The 15,054-nt window shown below is 41.7% G+C and overlaps 1 protein-coding gene across 1 annotated transcript in view; it reads left to right on the top strand.

The window, feature by feature from the left end:
* LOC143188708 (uncharacterized) overlaps nt 1-12,340 on the top strand; it is a 150,230-nt gene extending 137,890 nt beyond the window's left edge. The window contains exons 3-10 of the mRNA XM_076393115.1: nt 7,605-7,743; nt 8,117-8,333; nt 8,939-9,037; nt 9,201-9,359; nt 9,900-10,038; nt 10,510-10,825; nt 11,113-11,242; nt 11,848-12,340. Of these exons, the coding sequence (XP_076249230.1) occupies nt 7,605-7,743; nt 8,117-8,333; nt 8,939-9,037; nt 9,201-9,359; nt 9,900-10,038; nt 10,510-10,825; nt 11,113-11,242; nt 11,848-12,340 (1,692 nt within the window). The remainder of the gene's footprint in view (nt 1-7,604; nt 7,744-8,116; nt 8,334-8,938; nt 9,038-9,200; nt 9,360-9,899; nt 10,039-10,509; nt 10,826-11,112; nt 11,243-11,847) is intronic.
* Nucleotides 12,341-15,054: the final 2,714 nt, after the last annotated feature.

The following is a 15,054-nucleotide window of genomic DNA, read 5'->3' as shown; positions in this document are numbered from 1 at the left end:
ACATGCGGGTTTACGAGTAGATGTATACGTGTATTTATATCCCCTGGGAATAATTATTACCCTGCTACTAAGATATTTAAAGTTTATGGAAATGAAACTGGACACTTGTTAATCTCTAAAAACAGTCTTGAAATACCTATGTATCTTAGTGCATTTAATATTATAATGAAGTTCGTCAACTTCGACCAGTTGGGGCCATTAGGGGACAACTCCCACTCTGCTATTCATCTACTTTCTCACACTCCTGGAGACTTGCGCAATTCTCCCAGATAATGTCGTGGTGACTATTAGTGTCTTTTATTCATTTCTGTTCGAAACGTGTCTGAGCAACCAGGACTCGCGAATTGTAATATAGCAAGTACACTTAGTGCACCTAGTGCACCTGGTACACCTAGTACATCTAGTATGTCTAATATGCTTAGTATACCTAGTGTACTTACTACACCTACTGCACCTAATATACCTAGTATACCTAATACACCTAGTAGATAGAAGAAATATTCATTTCGAAAAGGGACGCTCCTACCTATATCTAGTACACCTTGTATACCTAGTACACCTAGTATACCTAGTATATCTAGCACAACTAGTACACTTAATACACCTAGTACACCTAGTATATCTAGCACAACTAATACACTTCATACTCCTAGTACACCCAGTACACCTAGTGTACCTAGTGCATCTAGCGTAGCCACTGCACATAATATACCTAGTTCATCTAATGTACCTAGTGCATGTAATACACTTAGTGCACTTAGTATATCTAGAATACTTAAGTGCACCTAGTGCACCCAATACACCCAGTATATACAATTACTACAAACTACTACAAACTATAATTGTTGGTGCAACTCATCCAGTGCACCTAACATGCCAAATGCAAGCGTGTCCAACAATCCCACGCGTCAGGCACTTTCATACTTGCCCAAAGGTTCCGTGTGTCACTATGACCAGCACAGTGGCTAACTGTTGGCGCACGGTCGCGCGAGTAACGGTGTTACTTTTATAATTACTCGAGGCGATCCGTCCCACCTGGCCAACAACTGTGCGCGGCACGCAGGTTAATGAGCCCCTGTTCTCCGCTCGGTGACGTTTCTAATGTGCTTCCGAGATACCTGGCGCACGCCCACGTGTCTCCAGTCCCACGTAACTACGTGGGTAACACGCGTGTACCGCGTGTCCGCGAAATAAACGCTCGTTCCCTAGTTACTGTCGCCGTGGCACGGGTGAAGGGAAACGGTGGTGCGTCGATCGGGGATGAGCGTGAATGCCGATGGCCAATGGCCGATGGAAAACGCGCCGTTTTGTTTACACTGGAAAGGAGAACGGACTCGCGAGGCGCGCGTGGGCTTAGAATTCAACAGAGGGTGAAAGTTGCATTGTGTCTTAAACGACGGTTCCGGAGTCGGTGCGCGATTCCAATCTGCGAACAATTTCTGCAATTGACGAGGTTTTTAGGATCGAATGAATGTATTGTTTATGGGCGATTGACGACGACGATGTAAAAGGCTATCTGGAAAGCTGTTTTCAGTGAAAAATGGAGGACAAGTCTTTTAGAATTTATGAGGTTCTTGTGGACGACTGTTTTTTGGAAATTTTCTGATCTGAAATTTGTATAGCGGTTGAGGAAAATTAATTATGGACAGTTTTCTCAAATTGTTTGAGATGAAATATCGTTTACAAGTGGAGTGATCGAAGTCTCAGAGGCGCGGTATTTAAATCTCAGGTCAAGCGTGTATTATTTAATGGCTTATCCATTTATGCATCATCTTTAATGAAGCAGTCTAGTAAGCCCAGTAAATGCCGACGATCAACAATAGCACACACCAGTAATTGAATTTGTAATACAATCCACGTCTAAACTTTGATGTAAACTAGAATAAAATTCAAATTAAGTTCAGCAAAATTGAATTTGAATTTCAATCTAAATTTAACATCACACAGCATTCTGTAGAAATTCATTCCTACAATAGACAATTTTATTAAAGTCTCGTACGTGTATCTAAACTTACTAAAAACAGTATTAATATTTTTCTATTGCAACATAGAGCAAATCGTATATACTAGATACGCTGTGGGATAAAAATATGCGACTACAGTTTAGTAAAAAGGTAGACATTTCTGAACATTTAATAATAAAACATTTAGTAATAAAAAGAAGAATGAATAATAAAGAAGTCACCATATTAAATTTGCTTAAAGACTACACCGTTATAGGACTAGTTCACATTTGTTAACGGTACAGAAGGTAATAAATAATCAGATGGTCCCATACTTTTGGCCTGCAGTGTATATGAGTAAAGGTTCAATTACTTTCGAGACACCCGTCGAGTGATAGATCGAGGCAGTAGGTACGTTGCGTTCGAGAGGTGTATCGCATTAGAAAGGCGCGTGGCTGTAGCCAAGAGATGTCACAAGGCAAACCGCATGCATAACTTGGATGTAGGGAATTATTGTACGTAGGTACCTATCTCCCGAAGATCGAAACACCAGCATTGCCGAGTTGGAACGTTCTGTCGTCCTTGGGAAAAATCCGCCGTTACGAGAGATATCTATTCTTCCTCTGCACTCTGTTCTCCTTTGTTTCGTTTCCTCTATCGACGCGAAATGAATCTTTCCCTGGGGAAAACATGATAGAAAATACTGTTTGTCGAGTGTCCCGATGCGATCGTGTAACGCTATAAATTCCTGGAATACGTTCAATATAATTCATGACTGAACTTTTTAATCGCTGCTTCTTATATCTGGAAAGCCACCGGATGAAGCTTGAGACGTTGCCAGTATTGTAATTAAATTACACTGTTTTTTTTTCTGTGGAGCATGTTTTATTTAGCGTTATTGAGATTATACAATTCTTTTTTTCTTTCCTTGAAATTATGCTGGAAATGGAAGTCTGTACTGTAATTCCAATTAAAGAATACTTATGATGTTTGTGACGTAACTAAACATCATAATTTTATAGAATACTAGAGAGTATTACCATTTCTTGCAGTAATCGCTCTTTCTATACTAATAACTAAGGAATGGTAAAATTTGGAGCTGTAGCAATAGATAAAAAATTTAAAAAATAGTTAATTTTAAGAATAACCATCAGAGTGTGCATTAAAAAATTCAACAATATTTCTTACTGAATCTAATACTTATTATATTAAGTATACAATAGCTAGCAGCTACTCTCACCAAAGAAATCTCATACTTCACGTTTCGCACACAGAATCGCGACGAAAAGTCATCCACGCAGCCAATCTACAACACCTATCCGACACTCTGTTGCACGTCTCTATTTAAGAAGCACCTTGGTTTAAATCACGAAGTCGTGCGACCGTGGCACCTAGGACTACCCCTAGTTGCATCACAAGATCTTATTTAAAGCTCGAAGAGCCCCAGAACCAAGGGATCTTCTCAAGGGAACCGATCCTCGAGGGTCAGCCACGGATTTTGGCTTGCGGTGGCTTGTCGCGTGAATCTTGGCCACTCGTGATTCTCGCGTTTTATTTATGCTTGCGAGCTGTTACAGCGCCGCGCGTTTGTCGTCGGCCAGAAGCTCGCCGAGGCTCCGAGGAGAAATGGGGAAAAAAGGGGGACGAGGAGGAGTCAGAGTACACGATTACAATTTATACACGAGCAGAGGGAACTCGAGAGAGGAGCTGAGAGATGCTTCTTCGTCCCCTCGGTTATTCCACTCTCTACTTTTTATTCGCGCCGATGCCGCGGCGCGAGTCATGCGATGGCCGGCCGATAATAATTTTTCATTACACGAGGTCGATCGAGCGAGCCGCCTCGTTGTGAAACGCGAGTCCCGAGCTCGAGCTGCGAGGCGTCTTCTCGCGGCGATTTTTAGCTCGACCGCGACACGGGGATTGTGGAGATTCCTTCTTTCGTCTTTGCACCCGCTTCATGCTCGCTGTTCCCTTCGGTGTCTCGAAGAACGTAATGAATTCTAAAATATTCAAGACGCTTTCTATGTTTTTCTCTGGAGTATTTAGAGCTGGTGTTTGGATAGCCATGAGGAGAGGTCATGGAAATCTTTAGTAAAACGCACACTTAAGTCAGGGCGCTGTTTATGGGATTAATGGTAGATACAATTTTACTCAACTATGTATTTTAGTGGCAACTTCTTAACCATAGGTATAGTGAAAATTGCCAAGGCAATATTTATCTATTTTTCATGTATCAGGAAAGGATTCTGTACTCCTCACGCGTGTTGTGTTATTGATGAATGAAATTTTTTCCACACGTAGACAAATCCTTAATCTCTCGAGAGTACACCATCCAAAATAGAATAATTTTAAACTAGATATCGATAGTAATTTTAGAATATTAATAGTATAATATATTATGCCTCAAATGTAGTAATCCACATTCTCCATTATTCAATTCATCAAAAAGTAGCTTGGAAAATGTCACCAATTCTAATTTCTTACTTAACACCCGTTCCTTCTCTTTCGCTTCAAGTTAACCCTCCACAAGCTTAACAGAGATGGTAATTAATTAATCGTCTCGCTAAGGAGACCACGATTATCGATCCTGATAAACGAAGACAAACCCTAAAGGAACATTCATTTCGATAAGGGACGTTCCTCCATCATGCCAGTTACGCACGCTCTCGGCGACCCTTTAATAGAAATTTATGTCAACATTCGTCCACTCTTAATCGTCGTTAACCCTAATCAATTGGCGTCGAATCGTTCTGGTTAGAACGTCACGAGGCTCACGTGGGCTTGGAGGAACCTTGTCCCATGGAAAGGAAGGCCTCTCCACGGCTTCTTGGTTGCATTGGGATCGATGGATCTAATCGTGTTACGGGACGATAATGTCTACGTTGCGTTGCGATCGGGCCTGTTGCGTGATCGCGAATACGGTTCGATCGCATGATCCTGCGATTGCACGTTGCTGCAATGAATCGTTCACTGGCCATGGTCTCTTTATGGATTTCGAGTTCACGAACAATAGACGGTCGGGGCAATAAATGCATTTTTTTCGACCTTCTGTGATTGATCTTGATTTTCGGAAATGGGGCTCAGCTCTTTTTGTATCCTATTGTACTTTTAAGTTATGATCGAGTGACTTAGCTCACATGTTTGACATTAGTAGGTTTGATTTCATTTTAATAGATATTAAGTGGGTGTTATCTTGATTTCTTTCATTAGTTTTTTTTTAATTTTTGTATGTTAGAGATAGATCGATAGGAAAAATATTGTACTAAGTATTTTGTATTTCGTTAATTTCATTTGTACAATAGTTTATTATCTCCCGTGATTACTTAAATAATACATTAAATACCTAGAATTTGTTCTTAAGTGCGGTTATTATGCATGTCAACAAGGGTTAATGCAATGCAAACATTTCATTAATGCTGAGGACGTATTTAAGTATCTACATGCTACCTTAAAACCAGTCCCTGTTCAAGGTAAAGTACACAAGTAGGAAAAGTCAATTTGTAGACTAGTTAACCAATCACGTATTTCTTGAATCTCCCTCTGGCCCATTCACTCAAACCTCAGATTCTGCTGAACGCGGAAATATTGAAAGCAAAAATATTTTCTATAATAAACCCGAAAATATTCATTTCGCCTCATGCTACCCTTCACTTCTCTAGATTTTCCTTTTAAAAAAACCCATTGAAATACATCTACTAATACGTTTCCCCTAAATAGAATATTAAAACCGATATAACCGAATCGATGTTTAACGCTTGCCCTAAAGAAGAATAATCTAATCCCCTTTCACACACATGAATACCAATCATTCAAATTAATCAAGTTATTCTCGTTCCTTTGAAATTCAAACTAGTCTCACGGATCATGAAAATTAACCTGTCGAAAAGAAAAAAAACTGTCCGATCAAAAGTCATTCTTTCATCCTCCTCAGAATCTAATAGACCGAATAGACGCTTTCTACGAAAGTGTGCCGATTCCCGCCGACAGCGAGATGTCCAGAGCGGCTGGATATTGACCCTCGGCTCAGGCTCAACAAGTTTAACGACACCGAGTGCCGCGACGCCGACAATTATGTCTCCTCTTTCAGGCATTAAAGCGTTTCGTTTGCGAAGCGTCGCCTTTCCGTATGGCCAAGGGCAGTCACCGGTCGCCTGTGCCGTTTGAATGACAATCAGCCGTCGGTCTGGCATCATTGTTCTCCCTTTCTCTGGAGTTACACGAAACCGCGTCCATTAATTTTCCTCGCGTATTTTCCCCTGCCCTCTCGGGCGAATCTCGAGATCCGCCTCGTTGTTACGTCTCCAGGCGTTTCGCCCGACTTACGAGCCCGTAAAACGCGATCGATCGCGGAGGAGTGCCCTGGGAATCGACGAACCGAACCACCTCGCGATCCTCGGGGTTCGCGCGAACGAAGGCAGGGTCCGCGGGGAAGTGGACGCGCTGTTGCACTGTCAGCTCATTTGACTCTGCCCTCACGATTGCAGATGCACCGGGAATCTAAGAAAAGACGACTACTGGAACTAATCCTGGATGTTTTCACTAGCATGCGTTTGCTGTTGCGTGGCTGGAATTAATTGAGCTGAGTGCACAGTTGCAGGAGTTCAGCTTGGGCTTGGTTCTGGTGCTCGACATGCAAAATCTGGCGGAGGGCATCGGCTAGAGGTTGATGCTTGCGTTTGGCTGGGGTTTCAGAATGCTTGGGGATGTGGTAATAGTTATTTGGAGCGTGGAAAGTTGTTCTTCTCTGGGACTTGTGATGGATTCTCTTTATCTCGGAGCCTATTTACAGGGTAACTTAGAGGTATTTCAGGGTTTATCTGAAATACCTCTAAGTTCAGTAGGAGTCCAGGAGCACTAACAGTGCTGACAGCATTTACGAAATAAATGCTGCTAACACTCGGAAGATTTCCAGATAAACTGATCACTATATACAGTACTGGTCAAAAAAGAGTTCAAAGATTGAATGATAACAGGAATGTTATAACATTTGAGATATAAGTGTTCCAAGTGTTAGAAGAACGGTTATCACTAATGTAATTTGCATTCTTGCCAAAGTGCATCGTCGAATTTATTGCAAGCTCTCCGTTCCCCACTTTCCCTACGAGAAACTTGCCGATTGTAAAATACCGTGACGAAAACGTGACTTTCTTTATGCGTCGTAGATAAATAAATTTGAAAGTCGCGAGAGAACTGAACAGGGAAAAACTTGCTTGCGTCGACGATGGAAAACTCGCCGCTTGTAGGCTTTCGTTAAACGGGACATAGTTGTTCCACTGAAAGTAGACTTCGACGGTAAAAACTTTCACTGTTAATCAGTACGTGTAATATCGTACTAATATTTTCTACTTTTAATGGCATGCGTTGTATTTACGATGCATACAATGCTCGTTGGTTTTCTCTGGCTGAGCCCTCAGGCACGACGTAAATGTCGCGGACATAATGCTTTCAGAACGCTGAATATGTGAATATTATAAACTCTTGTTAACAACTTGGTCATCGTTAATTGCGTGAGATGGAGTTTACCAACTTGAGATTGCTGAAAGCGTGTAAATCCCTGGCGCGCGCAGGGATCAATAGTTAATGCTGGAACATGTAAGATAAAAACATGAATGTGAGTGTTTTCTAGACTCTCATGAGTTTTGTGATGATTTTTTGTTTCAGAAGCTAATCTTTTACCCCATACAACCGATACGAGTGGATAAATCGAACAACAATAATACGAACAATTCGACGACCAACAATATCCACAATATGCCAATCCATGAGCCCTCAATCAATGCCACGTCTCACGACGTTTTTCGTAAGTATCATTTTACTCTAGACGATAATGTTTGTTAGCGAATACTAAATTTGAAATTGTTGGTTATTCTAAACTACGACACTTACAATAAGAGTTGCTCATTCAATATATCGATTAACTCGACAAAATGAAAATATTTATATTTATTTTAAATATGAAAAGTTAAGCAACAATCAAGTGGTTTGGCGCTCAAATTTGTCCAAACTTATAAAAATGAAGTTACTATTTTAGCCAAAAATATTGAAGTTGGTCTAAATAAAATACCTGTTCACGTTTTCCATTTGTCTATTCGGTACGAAGGGATCGATCTATCTACTTTACTATAAATAAGAGAAGAGATAGATGTCACATTTTCCTGTTTTATTGAAAACAGCTTCGAAATTGCCAATGACACCTCAAGAAACCCTCAAGTTTTACGGCTCGAGGCTCACGGAATTCGAACGCGCCGAAATTGGAAAGTACTCGGAGATTTGGTATCTCGGGCTGTCAGCCCACAAAATTCACGGCGAGGAAGGTTCGTCCCAAAACTGCGGCTACGACGACGAGGATGGTAACTACAATAAAGTCCCCCACGATCATATCTCGTACAGGTGCGTTTCCCCTTTTTTCTTCTTCAGCCTTCCCCTCGAACTTTCCTTTTAATCGCCACACTTAGCGAGCTTGCATTCGCGTCGATTTCACGTTCTTACGCATTATAATCGTCATTACTGTTGGTTAATCCATTAACGTCCTTTTAAAGAGACACTCCGAAAGAACAAATTTCTATAGTTACCTTTAATTCAATGACAAACTGATTTACGAAGAAAACAAACTCTAAAAGAAACTATTGACACGCTAATAAGCCAAAGAGAAGAAAATCCTGCCACTTATTCAGATCCTTGTAATTACACCTCGTTCAGAATATAGTCACAGCCTTTAAAAAAGTACCTTTACAATCTCTTTTCATTACCAACGATTACATTTGCATATCCCAATTATAGTACTTCTTGCTCAAGCACTTATCACTGTAATTGCTACACTCCTATAAATTAATTTATAAACCTGAACGCGTGGCTGAATCAGTCATTCAGTGACCAACAATAGAAATCTCAACAATGGTAATTGTTTGCGCAAGATAGCACGCTGCAGATTGAAATATCTAAACGTCCGTGTGTTATACTCATAATAAGGAAGCATTGTACGGTCGTTTGTCCAGATATGAGATCCTGGAGGTGATAGGGAAAGGAAGCTTCGGCCAGGTGATCCGAGCGTTGGATCACAAGACGGGACAGTACATCGCCATCAAGATCATCAGGTGAGCAAACGTGTCCTGAAACGAAGTCAGCCACGTGAATCACTTTCAATTACAAATACGGATGCGCTCCTCTGCGATTACACGCGCTTTCGTCGTTCCCTGCATCCGTTGCTCTCTTTGTTCCTTCATTTAAATGACGCATTCCGGCTTGCCGTCCTTGCAGGAACAAAAAGAGATTCCATCATCAGGCGCTCATCGAGGTGAAGATCTTGGAACACCTCAGGAAGAAAGACTTGGCCGCGAACGCGTCGCACAATGTGATACATATGCTAGAATACTTCTACTTCAGGAACCACTTGTGCATCACTTTCGAACTAATGAGGTATGCGGGTACTTCATTCATGTCTTGTTTCGGCAATTGGGTCTTTTGTGTGTTGAGCTGAGGGTCCAATCAATTATACTCAATTATATTAAACCTTTTAATGCCAACCGCCTAACTACAGATATAAGTAATGAGAACATTTACCTAGTTTTCGTGGATAAAAAAATTCTGTATGTGTCACAAATATTATTGAGAAACGAAACTTTTTCCCCATATTGATGAGTCCTCCCAGAGTACATCAACTACAAAAAATTATATTTTTTCCCATAACAGATCAGTACCTTGGCACTAAAGGGGTTAATTTTATGAGTCTAATTATAAGATAAATTATTGTACAAGTACGAGTAAAGATTGTATTCTCTCTATTCTTCAATCCTAAAAATGACACAGCAAGAATTTGCTTTAGGATTTCACATAAATTCTCAACATGATTATTGCGAATGGACATTTACTATCCGTAACTATTTTTTTTTATTGAATTAATATTTATTGTTATAGACAAGTCTTAAATCTCATCATCATTTCTTGTCGCTGTTGCAGTTTGAATCTGTACGAGCTAATCAAAAAGAATAACTATCAGGGATTTAGCCTGAGCCTAATACGACGATTCGCCAATTCGTTAATTAGCTGCCTGAGACTGTTGTACCGAGAGAACATCATCCACTGCGATTTAAAACCCGTGAGTACCGCACGCATCTACACTCCCAACAGTATCTATCTACCATCTTATGCTTAAATTATATAAACCCACATCCTGCGTGCAAAACGCAATTAAACATTCGAATCTTCGTCATTAGCCATAACAGATAATTCTTATCACCGCTATGATCTCGCCTTCGAACGTCGACTATCTCAACATTTCTATAAAATTTCAAACCGAAGTTCAAATTGCTTTCGAAGTCCCCTTTTCACGGGCCTTTAAGTGCATCGAGAAATCGTTAAAATTCAATATTAAACAAATATTACAAAAATGATCGGAGAAAAGAATCGTCGAGCGTGGAATTGCAAGTTTCCTTTAACGATCGTTCGCTCATGAACGAAATAAACGAACGCGACGTAAAAGCGGCGAAGTATGCGTCAGGAGGGTGGGTTTCATCGAGGCCTGTTCAGTTTAATGCCGGTTTCTGATAGGGCGTTGCTTTCGTTCCAGGAAAACGTGCTTCTGAAGCAGCGGGGCAGCAGCTCGATTAAGGTCATAGATTTCGGATCATCGTGCTACAGCCACCAGCGTGTATATACATACGTTCAGTCCAGGTTTTACCGAAGTCCAGAAATACTTCTGGGTCTTCCATACGGCACGCCGATCGATATGTGGAGTTTAGGTTGCATTCTGGCTGAGCTTTACACCGGTTGCCCGTTATTCCCAGGCGAGGATGAAGTTGAACAGCTTGCCTGCATCATGGAGGTTCTTGGACTCCCGCCCGACTACATCATCAATGACGCGTCCCGAAGTAGGCTTTTCTTCGGTAAGAAACGCTACGTAACCTTCCACAATACTGCCTTCTGTTGGCGACAATGGAACTGGCGTCGTAGTTTTAAGAAGACCTTGTATCGAAGAATCGAAGCATGCGAATATTAATGCGTGATAGTGTCCTATTATTTTTCAAGCCGAAGGATGTTTTCGACAGGAAGATTCTCAGATCTGTTATTATGCTTCCGAGTGTTTGTGATCGTGGTTGGGTTCCTCGATATTATAGAGCACCGTGGGGATATGTAATTTTGCTGATACTGAATAGCCAAATTATGGTTTCAGACCAGAAGGGAAATCCACGATGCATGACAAACAGCAAGGGCAAGAAGAGGTGGGTCGGTAGCAAGAATCTTGAGATAGCTCTGTGCTGTTCGGATACCCTTTTCGTCGACTTTGTGAGCAGATGCCTCGAGTAAGTTTTCCTCTGACTATATGTAACATATATATTAAGTATGATTAAGTTCTTAATACTGAAATTGAGACAAGAGTATACCAAGTTCCATCATATTTGGAAAATGACACTAAAGTGATGTTCCTTGTCAGTAGGCCTTAAGACAGACATTTAAACTCCAAGACCTACTGAGGATAGGATACTACATTTATGCCGACACCACTGTACTTAAAACATTCCTTACATCCACTAGCATTACATACAGTTCAAAGCTGGTAAACTTGCATCTGGAAAGTATGCGAGTCTAATTGGTCTCAGTGGTTAGGCCCCGCCTAATCTCACACGTACTTTCGACTTATTATTACTATTGGTCGAAGCGGTCACAACTACTAGACGAAAACGCGAAGTCAATTGGTGCCATCGAGGGACCCCTCTTGCCCTTGTGCCCAAGTGTACCAGCTCTGAACAGTACAAGAACGAGCAAGTGAAGGGATTAAACTTCACCCTAAAGACAAAAAAAGGAAACCACAGACATCCTCGATCCTCTGATCTGAAGCATCTCGTTACACGCAAAAGTTCTCCACGTCGAGTTCCTCTAATCACAAGTGGATGCTCGTTTTCCGCAGGTGGGATCCAAACAAGCGGTTGACCCCCGACGAGGCAAGGCGTCACGAGTGGCTGAACCCGTCCTACCCCTCTCACGTGAGCTCCTCATCCTCGACGATGGCCTCGTCGACGGTGAACGCGAACGCCAACTCCAACGCGAACGCGAACACGACCACGGTGGAGACCTCCTCGCAGTCGGCACACGCGCAGACGGTGAGCGTAACCGTGAGCGCGCCTCGGCAGCGAACGACGACCTTCGAAGACCCTCCGTACAACATGTGCCGCTTGTATGGAGGGCGGAAGAACATGCTGAGGCTGTTCACCGCCGACAACACGGACAACGCGGGCCTCGTGGTGAAGAGCAAGCTGAACGGCAGCGCGAGCAGCCACGCGCTCGCGAGCAACACCCAGAGCACCACTACCTCCTCGAGGCACGCCTCGACCGGCGATATCGTCGCGAGTCTGGATCCGAATCTCGACGATTCCGGTACGTTTTTACCGCCGATATTGTGAAGTCGGGTCTGCGCTAGCCACTTCTAGATGCTCTCGCGCGGAAGCTTGTCGCGATTGACCTCCCTCTCGCGCGTACCATCGGGATTAAGGGAAGAATCAGGCTAAACGCGTTGCTTCTTCCAAGGAAGAGGGAATAGAAGGTTCCTTTCCTTAAAAGAGGATATTCTTGAACGATCGATTTTGGTCTCGACAATAAAGAAATGCGGGTTTGCTGTGAGAGCCTGAAGCCAATCGATTTGAAAGTAGAGTTTGGTACTTGAGTACTGTTCTTCGATCGTGGTAGGTTCGTTTTATATGGTGTACGCGGAGAGTGGAGATTTAGAACATGAACATACTGAAGCATGTAGAACTGGCTGGCTGGATCGACCCCGGTCGTGTTCGACGCCCAAAAGGCTAGGCTAGAACGTCGCTAGTCTCGGCATGCATCGAGCCATGAGGCCAAAACGATCCGACGTAGGCACACACTGGACGACCAGTAGCGGATGAGACACGGTCGTTTCCAGTTCTCGCGTTCGGTTCACCCGAAATAAGCAGTCTAGCACGCCGATGTTGTCACTCAGGTAATCGTAACGACGTGCACGTATGCACCAATCTCGTAGTCGATCGAAAGTAACGAGTAGAGAGATAGAGTTTCGTTCCTTCCCCTTGTCCTCCAGGAGATAGCGAGTGAATACTTAGCTGTTGTGCGATTTTGCGCGTCGGGGGACGGGATCGTTTGCTCTGTCGATGATTTAGGGTGAATATTCATAGGAGCAAACGGTCGTTTCGGGGTCGTCGTCGTTCGACAGTGTCACGGAGAATGGTGTTTGAGATTTAGGTGAACGGCGCGATGTCCGATTCGCGGAATTATACGATTTGCTGTAAAATGTACGGGGAGAGTAGCGTTAAGGATGAATGTGTTTTAACAACGATTCCCGCGCGATATGATACATATGTATATTCCCAATGAGGAGTCGGAGCATCGAACGTGGTTTTTTTTTGGGTTTGTGTTTGTATCCACGAGGAAGAGGGAACCTGAGTCGTTTGATAGAAGTATCCCGTGGCCGACGACAGGGTCGTGAATAATTAGTGAAACGTGAAGGTGAAGCGGAGGAGTAGGCAAACTTTGTGAAGGAGGAAAGAAATTGTGTGCCCCAGTTTCACGAGGCCTGATTAGTCTTATTGTGATATTAATCTACCACTGTCTTATGTAGATCTCTTGATATTAAGATGTAACTGTTCGCTAATGGATAATTATTTCATTACTATTAATCATTTATTTTCTTAAATATTTGATTATCACTCTCGCTATTATTGCAAGGTTACGACTACCATTAACAAACGTTCTATTCTGAGTAATAACACAGAGATAACATTATTATTATTATTATATTATTATATATAATGTAGTAAGGGTTGTATATACAGATTTTAATTAAGCTTCCCGAAGAGAAACGAGTTATGAGCACATGCATTTGCCTTTTTCTTTTTTCGTGATGCAGCCAAATTTTTAAAAAGTGATCATTCGCGCATACATTTTTCGTAATTTTCATATGCACGCATTTCGCTCGCAAATGTACTAAAATTATCAATATTATTCTTTATCGATTAGCTGTCTTATTCTTTACTTCCAATATTTTGACTATTAGTGGTTTTATCTATTAGATATCACCATTTGTGTCGAAGGTTCTGGCAACCACTGCCTTTTAGGTGCAAGAAGGATTTGAGGGAAAACTAGTATCGTGTAAAGAGAAAAGAAGAGAGTATCGTGTTGCCGGAATACCCTCGCAAATAGGAGTTTCTACTCATGTTCAGAATATCACCGAACGAAAGTTTAACTCAACGAGAGATAACTTGAGCTCGTAGCTATTTTTCAATATGGTGTAGTGTATGTTCTTCTGCCCTATTAGCGATCTTCTGCATATAGTTTTCATTCGCTTGTTTCGATTGACTCTGATGAGAAGAAATTCGAGTCTTCGAGCATTTCGTCGCTGAGCAACAGATGCAACGACGATTAAACGTATCCAAAGTCGCGACTTCATGTTCAAGAAATGAAATCAGAAAAAAAAAATAAGACAACATTCACGTGACAAGACTGAAATAGCTCGTCGTCGTAGAATTTCATTTAGAGACTTCTCGTATGAACGACGGCAAGTCGAGAGGTACCTAATGGTACATTTTTCACGTTATACAACTTGTATACGAATGCACGATCACATCCTAAAACGCATTTTCTTTTCGTAGCAGTTGACCTTTCAATGCAACTCGATCGCGCTAGCGGCGATGTTGGTTTTAATTGATCGTGGTCAAAAGCTCTTTAGAAATGTCGTATATTTCTTCTTTCCTTTGCACGTGCTACAAGCATGTGAGTCGTCGTGTTACGCACCTTTGATATGCTTAGATATCCTCAGAAAATTCACATAGCTGAGAAAACTTTTCGTCGCATGCCTTTACATCGATACACGGGATTGGAAACTCGCACGTTAAGATGCTGGAAGATAGATTTGCTAAAGATAATGCACGTAGAAATAATGATAAAAAGCGTAAATTGTACAGGGTGAGGTATTTGAAGAATATATGAGTATCTCGCAAAGGAAGATAAACAGTGATATAAAAATATGCATGAGATATGCTATCGTGTGAAATAAAAGAATATACATATCTACTAATTTTGCTCGTTAGAACACTTTTGATACCTAAGAACTACGTAATTAATAGGATATAGTAATAATTTA

The sequence above is a fragment of the Calliopsis andreniformis genome, chromosome 3 (genome assembly GCF_051401765.1).
Source record: "Calliopsis andreniformis isolate RMS-2024a chromosome 3, iyCalAndr_principal, whole genome shotgun sequence".
Taxonomy (NCBI): Eukaryota; Metazoa; Arthropoda; class Insecta; order Hymenoptera; family Andrenidae; genus Calliopsis; species Calliopsis andreniformis.
This window is presented reverse-complemented; position numbering and strand designations above follow the sequence as displayed.